General features: G+C 42.1%; 1 protein-coding gene across 1 annotated transcript; it reads right to left on the bottom strand.

Annotated features, from left to right (window-relative positions):
• Nucleotides 1–2,671: 2,671 nt before the first annotated feature.
• LOC146185944 (putative oligoribonuclease) lies at nt 2,672–13,360 on the bottom strand. Its single transcript, XM_084606865.1, has 6 exons — nt 13,063–13,360; nt 12,086–12,169; nt 10,730–10,807; nt 8,333–8,553; nt 6,888–6,944; nt 2,672–6,499 (listed from the first exon to the last, which is right to left on the bottom strand). The coding sequence occupies exons 1-6, from the start codon at nt 13,204–13,206 to the stop codon at nt 6,385–6,387; spliced, it is 699 nt and encodes a 232-aa protein (XP_084462991.1). The 5' UTR covers nt 13,207–13,360; the 3' UTR covers nt 2,672–6,384.
• Nucleotides 13,361–14,584: the final 1,224 nt, after the last annotated feature.

Raw genomic sequence — 14,584 nt, 5'->3', positions numbered from 1 at the left:
CACCTAACTGCTGATCTCACGGATGCAGGTTCAATCCGAGCTGTGGCAGTTGCTTTTCGATGGCGGTAAAAAGCAAGGTGCCCATGCACTGTGCGATGTCAGTGCAAGCTAAAGAACTACAGTGGTCAAAATTTCTGGAGTCCTCCACTATTGTGTCACTTGTAGCCTGAGTTGCTATGGGGTGTTAAATTAAATCATAACTACAGTCACAGCTATTATTAACTGCTGGCAATGTGCTGCTGCAGATTTAAAATGCAGTCATGCCACAAAACCGGTTGCGATAAAAAGAAGTAACAAGCAAGTTTTAGTAACTGAAATAATTTCTGCAGGCAATAATATGTGGAAGTCAAGGTATGCTGCATACTTCATTTTTGCATTTGCAATTCAGGGTGTTTGATTGGTATTCAATTAAATGTTAATTAACACTTTGAACTTTGCAGAAATCTCAATTCCTCACTTCATGACTGCATGGCACATTTTTAGCTTTTTTGATCATATATAAAATAGCATTTCCGCAGCTCATGCGCACAGCTAGCCTCTTTAAAACAAGGCAAGCTGTTAGTGAACACACACACACAAAAAAAGACAAGAGAAAGGTTTTGCGCATACGGTTACGTCCACAACAATTGTTGTGCTGCAGAAAATGCAATCCTGGCACACATTTGAGTTGCACAAGGGCACAGCCTTTGTGTCAATAGAAAGCCACATATAAGCATGTTTTACCCTCTGTATAAATAAGTGTTTATATATGCTAGCATTTTCACACAGTCCGTTTCCATCTACAGGACCAGAAAGCACAATATATCAACTGCTTCTGTGGGTGCAGACCAACCTGTACGTTATGACCATGAAGGTTATATTCCAGCTAGGTCCACCCTTGATCATTATCTTACAACATGCTATAAACGTAATGTTGTTAATGCCGTCGGTATGCAGCCCCAACACAGTTACCTTCTCTAGCTGTATCAGGGATAAAATTCTCAGGGGTTGAAATGGCCACGGCATTTTGGAGCAGGATTTGCAGCAAGTAAAAATTCAATTTGGATCAGCTTGCAGATTCCTCAAATTTTTTTAGTAAGAGCTCAGTAATGAGAAAGGTAAAGACGCGAATACAGAGTGTGTTTCATCTAACTTGTGCTATGGTTTATAATAAAAATTACGTGCTGCACGAAGAGCTGAATGGTTATAGACAGCAGCCTTGGACATATCTGTGTACTATTACAGCAATTTTTTGTTGCTGTGTACATGTTGCAGAGAATGTTGACAGGCACTCATTTTAGCTGTATTCATCAATATCTCTCTAGCTTGGTTTGCTTTCTTAAAGTGCTCCCTTGTAGCAACATTAGCGCTCAACGCACTTTGATTGAACGGACTCGATAGTGGAGCACTAACATCGATGCACAGTGTACTAGTTACATTGATCACTCCGAGAAGAATGTAACCACATTGCAGCAGGAGCGCGACCATGTCATCATTTCATGTTTTAGCACAGGTTTCTCGCAGTACAACATGGCCGCACCTCTCGCTACAGTTCGGACTTTCTTACACTAAAACTACAATACAAACTGTTACAAACTATGCCTCGCATTGACAAAAGCTCAAGATATCATGTGTGTGTAATTTGGTAACCCTATGTCAGTGCACGGAAAATGCCACTCCATCTTTGTAAGTGGGTCAGTTTGGTTACAACTCCTACTATTACGAACCAGCAGTCTACTCTGAAAGTTCAAATTAATGTGACGTTACTGCACGTACAAACTGAAAGCTTGATATCAACAGCACTGTTAAAGTGACCTCAAATGAGGTCTGTGGAATCAAGCTATTCCCCAGCGCACATCACAGATCTTTCTCATGGTCTTACAGATACCTTGCGAGACGGTGCTCTGCAAGAGCCCAATGAATCTAGCAGAACAGGAATATATTGCACTACTTGAGCCTCTTAAAGTCGGTTCCTTAATTGCATGTTCCTTTTTCATGCAGATTTGCAAAACTTGTGCACCCCACATGCTAGTACTAAATTGTAAAATGTTAGGAAGCGAAATAAGAGAGTGTAAGGACTCAGTAGGTCACTTTCATCATCACTAAGTGGGAGAAGGGGCCACTAGTATGTCTCTGCACATTAGACGGTAGCCTCAGACATTTCGCATGCACCAGGGAGCCTTGTTGCTGTAAGGTTGGTTTAGTTTGTGGGGTTTAACGTCCCAAAGCCACTCAGGCTATGAGAGATGCCGTAGTGGAGGACTCTGGAAATTTTGACCACCTGGGGTTCTTTAACGTGCACTGACATAGCACAGCACACGGGCACGTTGCTTTTTGCCTCCATCAAAAAGCGGCCGCCAAGGCCGGGACTCGATCCCGCGTCCTTGGGCACATAGTCGAGCACTGTAACCACTGCATCACCCCGACAGGGCTGTTGCTGTAACCAAACCTGCACCAAAACCCTGTCGCTGTAAAGGTTTTGGTGCAGGCTTGGTGCAATTTTATCAAAAACTACCACTTTGTAAGAGCAAGAAGCAGGTTTACTGCAATAAAAGAATATTTCCATCATGTGAGTTCTTGCTAAAGCTGGAAAAGCTAAATCCTCTAGTGCTAGCATGTGTCATGAATTTGCAAAAGCTGGTTATAACAAGAAGAAACACAAGCGGAGTCTCCAGTACTACAGAAAACTAAGTTGTTGTTTTTTTTTACGGACATTAATCCTTGATGATGATCCACTACATAATAAGTATAATTTCCCGAGTACCATATTTACTCGCTTAATGAATGTTTCCTTTTTCCCAAAATTCCTGTCAGAATTTGAGAATAGGCCGGTAGAATAAATTCGTTGTACATTTAAAACAGACATAACATACTCTTCAGAATTATTTCCATCTTTGAACGCTATTAAACCTGAGCATATAGACGACCTGCATGACTGCTCACAATGCTGTCTAAAGAGGGCACAACTATAGAGTTCACTCTGGCATATGCAAGGCCCCTAGTTTCCTGTGATCCGCAAAAGATCGAGGATTTAAGTGCTAGCAGCCGCACTCTTCTTTTTAATGTTATTGGGAATACGGACATCAGCAGGAAGGACAGTATGACAAAAAAAGAAAAAGATCACTTTGCTTGCAAAGTGCAAAAAGTTGCTGCAGCACTCAATATGACAAATCAAACTGAGGACCAGCTCACATTCATTATAGAAAATATCTATCAACGATTCATACTGTAGAGTGAAGTATTGCAGTGCTCCTGTTTTGTAACGTTCAGGACAATCCTCAATAACCACTGAGCCATGCATCAGCTCCTGAGAACAACACAGCAAGATATGGAAAGGAAAATTACATGTGTAGTGTTAAAAGACAGGGACAGCAAAGTGGGTTGAGATAATGGGCATGGACAAGGCGTACATAGTTAGTACTTGCCCTCATTACCTCTTAGCGTAACAAAGCAAATGGAAAGAAAACTGAGAATAAATGGGAGAAGTCTTTGTCCTGTAATGCATGCACCAGTGAGGAAGAAGATGGTGATGATAGCTTATGACACGTGGTGTCATACACTGAGCAATGATAACTTTCTTTAACTTTCAGGCCCACAAAGCAGAATGCCAGAGATGGAGCCTTCGACTAATGATTACTGGGATGCCACACTTGCACTTATTCCTGCAGCTGATGGTCAGAAGCATAAGAAAGCAACGGAAGATGAGCTACAAGAAACAACTCCCTAATGAGCAAGCTTATAAAGATGAAGGTGGTGTTCTTGCAAATGCTCGCAACTTGAGAGATTAACCACAATGCGTCCCAGTTCATCTTCACTAACTAGGGCTAGACTCAAGGTGCCTCATTAACCACAAAAAACACTGAAAATGTTGTCCATGATATGCAGCTGAAAAGCCAGAAAAATAAGCATATATACTACACACTACAATCAGTGTTCACCAATGTATGTTAGATATTTTTTTTTATGAAGTTAATGAACAAGGCAAAGTATGTCACTGTACTTAAACTGTGTCATCGAAAAAGAGGAAAATAAAAAATAAAAAACTTTAGTCACCTGTGCCAAGTATTTTATACTAAACTACAGTTTTTCCGGTCATTGTTTTATTTCCTATTACAGGAATGGTTATCATAGAAAAGCTCCGATAGAAGTTACAAAACTTCACAGCAACAAAATGCTTACAACTTTGGTAGGGCTTTATGAAACCCATCAATTAATGCCAGCTAGTTCCCATCTCTAACTGTTACTTCAATGTTAGCAAACAAAATGAATATGATGTAACAATGTTAATGTCTTCCTTCTGCCGGCTCCCACAGAGGAGCCTGGTTTCATCGCATTTTACTGCTCGCTCAGTCACTAAAACCTTAATTTGTGCCTCTATGAGAAAGTAGCTCTTAGGTGCTCGTTTATGAATTGCACCCTACACTGACAGGGCGTGATAGAGGAATAATGTAGCCGGCAAAAGAAGCTTCCGCCGTTGCTTTCACAATTCCACTAGGGTTAACCAGAGCTAAACCACAACTAACTTTTTTTAGGCAAGTAATTGCCAAAAACATATGATTAAGTGAGCAGTGCTATGCTGGCAGATGATGTCTGGCAAAAAGATCAAGCTTCTTAGTCAGCAGAGGTATTCAAAATAGTGGCACAGTGCATCGAAATGCGTGAGCTAATGAACCCATTGGTACCAGGGTTTCCCCATGCCTCTGACTTCTGTACTAATTTTCTCCTTTCACTGAGTGCTGCTCCTAACTCGCTAGCCAGCTGGTTGTACTAGTTGTGGCCTGCTTGCTAAGAACATCGACATTTATCTGTTCAAACTAAACTTAAACATTGAATTTGATGAACTTTATCGGTTATTTTTTTTGCTTAAGCAAGGAAGTCCAACCCCTTAACTCTTTCCCTACCGTGGGCAAAATGACCGTTTTTTGTAGGTTTCAGTAGATCTTTTTTTCTGTAAAAACTATCATGTCTAAAATTTTATACAATACATGAAAAGAAAGTTAAATAGATTTGCTTTGTAGGCATACCACTTTGAATATGAAGTTGTGGGTTTTAACACACAATATAATTTCTCAAAAACCATATTTTAAAAAAATATTGAACAAAACTTGAGGAAATGCACATGTAAATGAAACAACAAAAATGTAAGTAATTTTTCGAGATATACAAAATGCAGAGCATTATATTGGCCAGTGCATGCCGAAACGGCTGCCCGGTTCCCTTCTTGGGCAGGATGCCACCGTTTTATGGGAGGCAAGATATGGTGCCCAAATGATGTTGACACCTTGGGAATGAGATGAGTGCCACGAACAACACAAAAAAAAAACATCCAGAGTGGTCCCAGACGCATGCAAACAGGCCAAAAAAGTGCGCCCGTCGATGTTCCGAGCTGGTTTCCATCGTCATCGGGGTCGGAACTGAATTCTGACAATAAGGCAGCATTTTCAGAGTCACTGCTGCTAGGGTCATCAATAAAATCGGTCGTAGTCAGTGCGGAATCGTCAAATTTACGACGTTTCAAAGCGCGCGTCATCGATGTGGATGCCGCCATTCTCGCATGAGACTCCGACGCTGCCGCGTGCTCGGAGCGCTTTCAAAAATAGCCACCTCGCGGGAAAAAATTAAACAGCAATAAATTACAAGCTTCAGGTATCCAACTGAACGCTAGATGGCGTAGCATCTTCGTGAGCGACATGGAAAGGTTCAAAATTTGCGTGCACAGTCGTTGTTAGCGGGCCGGAGTGCGGCCGCCGATGTTCCGGGCTGGTTTCCGTCGCCAGTGGGGTCGGAACTGAATTCTGACGATAACTGGCAGCATCTTTAGAGTTGTTTTTGCTTGAGTCATTGATAAACCCAATCGTAGATAGTGTGTAGTCGTCAGATTTGCAACGTTTCGAAGCGCGCGTTGTCGACGCGAATGCCGCCTTTCTCGCATGCGACTGAGACGCTGCCGCGAGTTCGGAGCGCGATCAAAAATAGCCGCTTCGGGGGAAAAATGTAAACAGCATCAAAATCTAAAATACAGTTTTCAGACTACACACTAGATAGTATAGCGTGTCTGTGAGCAATGCAGAAGGGTTCAAAATCAGCGCGCGAAGTCATCGTTAGAGGACTAACAAAGCGCAATGGGTGCGGCAGGGAAAGAGTTAAACACACAGAAGCCTCTCTCTGGGCTTAACTATTTGATATCAGCTTATATGGAATGGCAACAGCCCCAACAAATACACAAATCATGATGCGCTCATATATTCATTTCAGAGAGTAAGAAAAATAGTGCCACACTTGTGGCTACATGGACTGCAATTTATGTTAAAAATATCAGCACAAAAGCTTAGTAAAACATTTCACTACATATATTACTGTTATATACAGTCACTGGCACAAATACATTTGTCACTCTTGTCAGTTTTAAACTGAAGAACTTGATTCGATTTTTGCAGCAGTGCTGGAATCCCTTCTTAGGAATATAGTCTTCCGGTAGAATTTGAGCTCCTCTATGCTCTCCATGATGTCAGGCATCGCTCTGCAGTATAAGAGGTAAAGATGAAATGGCAAAAAAAGAAAAAAGAAAAAAAAAAAAAAGCTCTTTCTGAACAGAAAACCATACATAGATATAAAGCAAAAGGTTCCATGCCTAAAGGTTCCAGGTGCAAATGACAACATTTCTGCTATGTTTCTTTCTCTCTTGGTACATGCCATCTTCAGCTATAAGTCCCATAGTCTAGTTTTATGGGCAGTAGACATGACTGCCCGCACACACGAAATGCAAAAAGGCACAAGGAACCCTGTCACATTTTCTCCAGAATGGTGGCTTTGTGCCACTGCCCAGGCCGCATGCAAATGGTGTGAAACTGTGGCATGTGAATGTTACAATGACCCATCCATACTAAACTACCAAAGTACCTATTTACCTGTGTGATGCCGTCTTCAGTCTGAGGGCTTGGTAGTACTCTTCTCTGAACCACCGCCTGCAACAAAAGATGGGCATCACAACAAATTCAAACTGCCTGCCAAAATTTTTGACTAACACATAGACTACGACATTGCAACTAGCGTGGAAAAAGACAAGGGATAGTGACAATAAGGTACCAATAGGACAGCACGCTAGACTTCAACTGAAGTTTATTCCATATGTAAAGGAAATTTACACTTGACATCAGCGCATGCTCAGGAGACTCTTTTTGCCACCCACACACTCACAAACACATTTCTTTATCAAAGAAGCAAGCTACATTAAAAAAATAGAAAAATGTAAACCATATTGATGCACGTGCCTTTGACAAATAGTTAATCTCTTTTTTTCGTGAGGGCTATTGACGGGGTGCTCACGCACTTGTCCCTCACCTTATCAATGCAAAAAGCCTGAAATATTTCCCTATCAACCTGCCTGTGGAACCACTTCAGCACTCTCGCGTGGTAAAAAAGTGGAACACATTTTTCTTCTTCTTTGCGGCCTTCTTTTTTTAATTTGCATTTGCGGCAATGTGCTACCAAATGGCCGCCGGTCATAAGAGCTGTGACTGTTGTCCAGTCGCAACTCTGTTAACGGCAATGTCGCAGTCATTTACAAAAGCACACTAACTAGCCCAACTGTCTTTGATAACACACTGACTAACACCACAAACCTACCGCATATCAATCACAAATGAACAGGCTTGCAAAGCACCTTATATGTATGTGCACTAAAGAGCATTCTGGAAAACTTTGTTTTTGTTCTTATTTTTGCATCTATTTTATTTTCTGGGTTCCATTAATAAGTTTTAGCTACTGAGAACATGCTCATAAATCGAGCCAAAGGCAATAAAAACTAAGCCCATACACTTTGCTCAGGGAATGCATCATCGAAACAACAAGTCCGAAGCAAGTGGGCTATGTCCACAAGACTGCTTTGCGTATTGGTCCACTAACAGGAGAGTGGTGAGCTGCCTCGCGATTGCCTTCAAGGCACTCTACGCATTGGCTGACTCTACTCTCTACAGTGAACTGAAGAAAAAAAGAAAAGGCAGGAGCCGGCACGTTTGATATGATTTTAATACTCAAATTAGCCACTCTGGACAATAATCCTAAGTTTATATGTACACTTTGGGAGTGTAGATCAAGTTCCCACCATAAAAAGATGAGCTGAAAACTCTCTTTGGTACACATTTAATAAGACCATGGCTGATATGATATTTAGAAACAACTTGGTTTTCTCCTTTTCGCCTGGTGCATGAACTGATCAAAAAGCTTGACACTATATGCTGACGCTCAGCTCACTGACAAGAAATAAAAATAAACTATAAGTCTCGCACAAGGAAGACAAAAAGTTAGGCAGCTTTTTCTTCTCTCTGTTTGGTGACGCAACAAAAACGAGTACCTGGCAAGCTCTTTGACGGTGCTGACATCCACGATGCGGTAGTGCAACAGTGCATCCAGCCGCGGCATGTCTCTCCGTAGGAAGCGTCGGTCCATGTGGACGGTGCTTCCAGCCAGTGGGCACTGACCGGGCACCACAAGGCCCCCCACGTGGCTGCAGAGCTGGTCCTCTGCCTCCTTTAGGGTCAGGCGGCTTTCACGACATGCCTGTGTCAGCCCCGACTGCACACAGACAGGGACAGGAGGCCGGAAAACATTTTAGAAAGGTTTAACAATAATCATGCAAATCATTGAAGTGTCAATTCTTTGTGGGTAAAGGGCAGTCATATGAAGTGCTCATACGATTAATCATAGATTAACAGCGTGGCTGCACAGTTATAGTAATGGATGGACAAATGATTCCAAATATTTGCAGTCAAGTCTAATGCACCGCTAGACTAGTGTAGTATGCACCTTTCCTCTCCTCGTTACTACCTCCCATCATGATCCACAACAGCGTTTCGATGCCTATGGCGTTCAACTGCTCAGCATGAGTTGGCAAATGTCATCCTTCAGGAGCTCCCATAGAAACCCATGTATTGCATCAAGCCTAGCATATTCTTCTGAGACTTCTGCTACTTCTTCCTCTTTTATTGACAAGCACACCTGGATAACATAGAGTGCATTGCGTACAAACAGACTGACAGAAAAAAGGTTCAAAACACAACAACGTAACAATATAGGAGTATGTAATGTGCTCCAGCATTTTTTAATTTTGGTGAATGAATTCATTTTTCTGGTAATTTAATGTGATAATCCTATTTGATCAAAGGTCACTTAGAGTCTATGTTAGCATTTTTCTCAGCGTGAACAGTTTGCGGTGTTTACTCGAATCTAGGCCTAGTTCGATTCTAAGCCAATGCCTGATAAGGCCTGGGAAAAAAACTATAACTTTCCTTCCATCTATGCCAACAATCCTTGCAGCATGAGCTTTATGCGGTCTGTTGGTGCTGGCACTTTAGGGAGCCAGTCATACGAAACTTTTGCAGCCAATTCTAAAAAGCCTTGTTGATTTTATCAATCAAGTGCCCATGGCAACAATGAAGGATGAGGAGGGAGGCACAGGTGCGAGACATTTAGTGCTAGGTGCGTCATGGGAAATAATTAGTGCGAACTGTTACGAAATCGCGGTTAGAGCTAAAGTGTAAAGCTCAAAGCCTCATGAATTTTCAAGCACTGTCCATATCTAGCATAAAGGCTGTCAGGTCATGTGGTAGGGCGAAGATCCACAACCCTGTCAAGTACTTCTATAGGCTACGATTAGGAGTACCAATGACTGCAGCACTGTTTTCTGATGCAGTTTTGCAGGGGCATCACCTACGTGCCATTTTTCCAGCTCCAACATATTTTCGCCGTGTATTTATGAATTACATTTTTAAAGCCCCAAATCTAAGCCAACCTAAGAGTTTTGTGTGCCATTTTCTAAATAAGTTACCAGCTTAGACTCAAATAGATACGGTATTTATCAGTAACTGAGATGAAAATGGCACTTCTGGAAGCTGTGCATGTTAAGCAATTTCTATTGTCACTAAATAAGTAATCTAAATGAAATTAGATAGCTGGTAAACAAAAATGCAAGTGGGAGTTTGTTTCTGAGAACTAGTCTGACAGGTTATCATCGAGTCACTGTGCTGAGCTGAGAGAAATGGAGAGGAATCATGTAGTCTGCATGGTGATGGCAGCAATAGAGCATCACGGTAGCCAGAAGATATATTTTAGTGGTGCTTATCCATGTTTTGCATCACTGTCCTACAGGTAGTTAAGAAGCCTACTTAACAGATTAACTGCTCTGAACTAGTGATGATAGTGAACAAGGAGTGCTTGGTGGCCAACTGCTGCTCTCACTACTGCTTTGCACAGCATGTAGATAAGCACCTTTTCATTTGTTTTTGTTTGCTTGTGTGGGGGCCCACCTATACCTTTGATGAGCAGAATGGCAGGCATCTCTCATATATGGAAGCACAGACAGACAGGTTGTGTGTTTGGCTTCAAACTCAGGTGAACGATTGTAACGGACAGCCAAAATGAATGTGGGAACTCTCGCTCCTGGGAATTCTTGCAAAATCAATGTGTGTCTGCTTATTTTCTGTGTGCTTAAGTGTATGTATTTAAGTGATGCTCAGACTACCAGGTCACTGCGAGTGTGAACCATAGTGCAAATCAAGCAAAGAGAAGCAAGCAGACATGTGACCACACATTTCAGCATTGTAACTTTCTCTGTGTTATAGCCTCTTGTGAATGAGAGCGCACACGCGCGTGTGTGTGTGTGTCTAATGAACAGTAATTCATGAGAAATAGAGAGCAGCACAGCAACTGTCTGCCGCTGGTAGTATGCACACTTGAGGAAGAGGGCACCAACCTTTCCGTGGTGCTCTTTGCACCACTCACCCATCCTATCAAGCACATCGTCTGGCTGGTGCAATATCAAGTTCAGCCCCTGCAAGCAGCGAAAACAAGTAAACGAGTGACCGGGTTCCATAAGCACTCAGCAAAAAGGATGAAACAAAAGTCCAGTTTATACTAACAGTTTGAAAGCTAAGTGCAAACTGCAAAATGTTTTTCTTCGTTAAACCTCTCACTCATTCGCACTGAAATTTGGTACACAGATGGCATATGGCCGTTTCAATATTAATTTACACATTGTAACTGCCTGGTTAGAAATTACTGAATTACTGAAATCACTAATTAGAAATCCCTGTGGTATGCAATATTAGTGACCCAAAACAAGCAGATTTCGCATGCCTGATGGCAGTGGTGCCATCTAGCGTGTACACGTGAAATGATTACCTCATTTTATGTCGGTAGCCACGAAGCAAACATATTGAACTGGGAGAGCAAAACACACTGACAGTGTTTACTGCGCTCAATATGTCAAAGCAGTCGAGAAATCATCTTCAAGCCAGCAACCCAGCAGTGTTGGCTCGCTCCTCCACTAATCATTGCAGCTTCAAGGTAAAACAATTATTCTGCAGATAAGCAACAGATGGAACTGCCAGCATCAGCTTTGCAAATGCTGCTTGTTTTTGGTCACCGACAGTGCTGGCGACACTTATTTCTGGTCAAGCAGGTAAGCACGCCATCCAAACTTGCTGTTTAAAATTATAGGAGATGGTACGCCACTTGTGCGCAAAATTTCAGTGTAAATGAGCAAATGGTTCTACTGACAGACACTTTGCGGTGTGCACTTACATTGCTACAGTTTTTAAGCTAAGTTGATGTTTTCTTTTCTGACCTGGCAAAGGCAATTCCTGCATTGCAACTGTGCTTACAATACATTCAGTTAAATATGCAACCATATATAGGTTCATTTCTGATAGCATTAAGAGTTTTACGATAGTTAAAAATAAACAACCTTCAGATCTGAAACTATTTGAAGTATGCACAAGTGGGTTGTCTATACAATGAAGCAAAGCTAATTTAATGAACCCGTGATCTGTGCATGGGGCAATGATCACAATTAACATTGCTGTATTTATTGTTTTTAATACTAAAGGCCCTCTGTTAAAAGGTGTCAAATGAGGGGGGTGGGAAAAGAATGTACACAAATTCGCTCCTTTTGCTAAATCAAAAAACTTCTATTAAGTAATCCAATGCATTAACAGGAAATAACTGTCTCGCCTGACCAGAGCTAATGACAGTCTTGAGAAAATGACATAGTGCAGCCAAACCAACAAAATTAGCTTTTGAAACGGTCTTCTAAGCAGAAAACACTAACCCCCGAGATAGGGTTGAGATCTTTGTCAGTCACAACACAGGCCACTTCCATGATGCGGTCAGTTCCAGTGTCCAGGCCAGTCAGCTACACAGAAAAGAGAATGATAGGCAGCATTGAATGAATGCATAATAGCAGTGCTTTTAAGGTGGCTAGTTGGCTATACATCTTGGCACAGGAGTGCTTCCAACAATAGAGACAATTAACACCTCATGTAGTATTCTATGTATTCCAATTTTATGCAGTCTACAGTGACACTGCAATGTCAATAATGTCTAATAAATAACATGAAACACAATTTTGTTTACTGCCCCAGATATTTACTACTCACGTCAAGGACACAATGAAGCAAACAAAAAAAAAAAAAGTGAGGTTATCGGTTCTTTGTAATATGGGTGCACGTTTATTTCAGCATTGTCCATAGCCTGCGGTTTCCGAACAGTGCTTCGTCGTTTAAAAAAGGCGATTGTGTAGTCAACAGTACAACATAACATGTACACGCAGGCATCAAAACATGAGAGAAGACAATGCTGCATTGCCATTCTTGAAGGTAAAATTACAAAATTGACGCAAATAAATCATTTGATATCTCAGATAACTTCACTCTGAACAGACCTGACTCGGATAACATGAACTCAGTTGCAGTTCTCCCACTTACAATTCTATGGACACTTTTGCATTCCGCGTCCTAAGAAATGCGGAATGCCGTAGCCAGTGATAAGTGATCTTGCCGCAGTTCGACTGGGACTCGACGAACTCGCGTCTAAGCATATACAAATCACTTTAGCGCGTTTTCGGATCAAGATCATTTCTGCATGCAGTTGAAAGTATGCTAGTACCACGTTGAAAGACGAGATCAATGGTAATACCATTATTCACCCAATTATCCCAGCTTACTAGTACGCTCTGTATTAGAGTTCAAGTTTCGGGATAGCACGACACCCGTTCGGCGCTCTGATGTACCGCATTTGTGCGATTACCTCCATGTCTATCCAAACAAGTCCGTCGCTGCAAAGCGCCTTTATGCCATTGCCTTGCTCCATTTTAGTGCAAGCAGGTCTCGTCCAAGTAAGCACCGATTTAAAACACTTCAGAGGAAACGAAAGCACCTGCCGAAGCAACATCGGAGCGTCTCACGAAAGTGTTCAACATGTGCAAACGTGCAAGCATATGAAAACGGTGAAAACAAGGGTGAAACGTGAGCAGGAATGAATGCATGGAGGAATGAACGGAAGGCGGAAAGAGTGCAGCATGGAGGAATAGGTCGTGATGGAAGAAGCCTCTTTCTCCCGCCGCGCCGGTTCGATCGGCGGTGGCGTGGTGGTCGTTTTCAGTCGTCGGCGGCGGCGTTTGCAGCATTTTCTACACGGAGAATGAAAACCGAAACCAAAACCAAAACTTCAAAAAAAAAAAAAAAAAGTTGTTTCGTTGCATCTTTTTTTCAGAACGTTATTTTGTTGAAATTTTGGGCTTTTAGCACAAACTGACTGAGAGGGATTGAAAAAGGAATCTAGGCCGACGGCGATTCTAAGCCGACCCCAAAAGTTGAATGTCTCTAGCCTCGGCCAAAGTTTAAGCACTCCTCCCTCCTCCCCTCCCCCCGAAAAAAAAAAAAAAAAAGACTATCCTCGAATGTAAATCGGCCGAAAAAAAAGTTATTAAGAGCGACAACAGGAAGAACAAGCAAACGACCTACCTTGCTCCCGCTCACTAGCCGTTCGTCATCGCTGACCTTGTCACTGTTCTCGTGCAGTCGGAACGGGTTTGTAACGAAGTCTTCCGGGATGTCATTCCAGGCTACATCATCATCATCATCATCATCATCATCATCAGTCTGACTATACCCACTGCAGGGCGAAGGCCTCTCCCATATTTCTCCACATGCTATACAGCTAGCTACAGCTAGCTACAACTCGATCCTAGAGATACGCGCTCGATTAGCTTGCGAATTTTGTAATTTTATGTCGTATTTTATGATACGACTACAAAATTTTCGCGCCCGTACCAGTCTTGTCTTGTGTTAGTGAATTGTCTCGAGTTAAAGTTCAGCGCGCCTACATGATGATAAATATTTTCCTCTGGTAGCCGACCCTTGTGCTGTCAGCCAATCAGTAGATGACGTAACGCAAAGCTCCTAACTGCATAAACAGTAAGTGCAGTTAGGCGTTCTGAATGCTAACCTTGTCTTGAAGCAATGTTTTCTTGCCACTTTCCCTCGAAGAAAAAAAGATTTTTTTTTTTCTGGAGCGGATGCGAATATCTTTTTAGCTGCAATATTTATGATAATAGAATTTAAATTAAAAGTTAAAATTTAAGCTAAAAGCGTAGCGCGTAGAGGACTGCTGGAGAGTTAGGAACACAGCGAGCAGTCGCACTGAAATGAAACGGTTTAATGTTCTTTTTTTCCTTATTTACAGTCGTTGCTACAGGAAATCGGAGCTTGAGCGCCGCGTCACGATGCGTTGCAGTGCGTAGCGAGCAGACGACACTCTTACTCCGTCG

Source organism: Amblyomma maculatum, chromosome 6, assembly GCF_055883805.1.
Source record: "Amblyomma maculatum isolate TAMU_Amacu chromosome 6, ASM5588380v1, whole genome shotgun sequence".
NCBI lineage: Eukaryota > Metazoa > Arthropoda > Arachnida > Ixodida > Ixodidae > Amblyomma > Amblyomma maculatum.
This window is presented reverse-complemented; position numbering and strand designations above follow the sequence as displayed.

Excerpts from the sequence above, each read along its gene's own strand:
- LOC146185944 (XM_084606865.1), bottom strand. The coding sequence starts at position 13,206 with ATGTTGCTTCGGCAGGTGCTTTCGTTTCCTCTGAAGTGTTTTAAATCG. Across the intron at positions 12,170-13,062 it reads TTGTTTGGATAGACATGGAG|CTGACTGGCCTGGACACTGG; the intron begins GTAATCGCACAA and ends TTTTCTGTGTAG. Across the intron at positions 6,945-8,332 it reads ACCGTCAAAGAGCTTGCCAG|GCGGTGGTTCAGAGAAGAGT; the intron begins GTACTCGTTTTT and ends CTTTTGTTGCAG.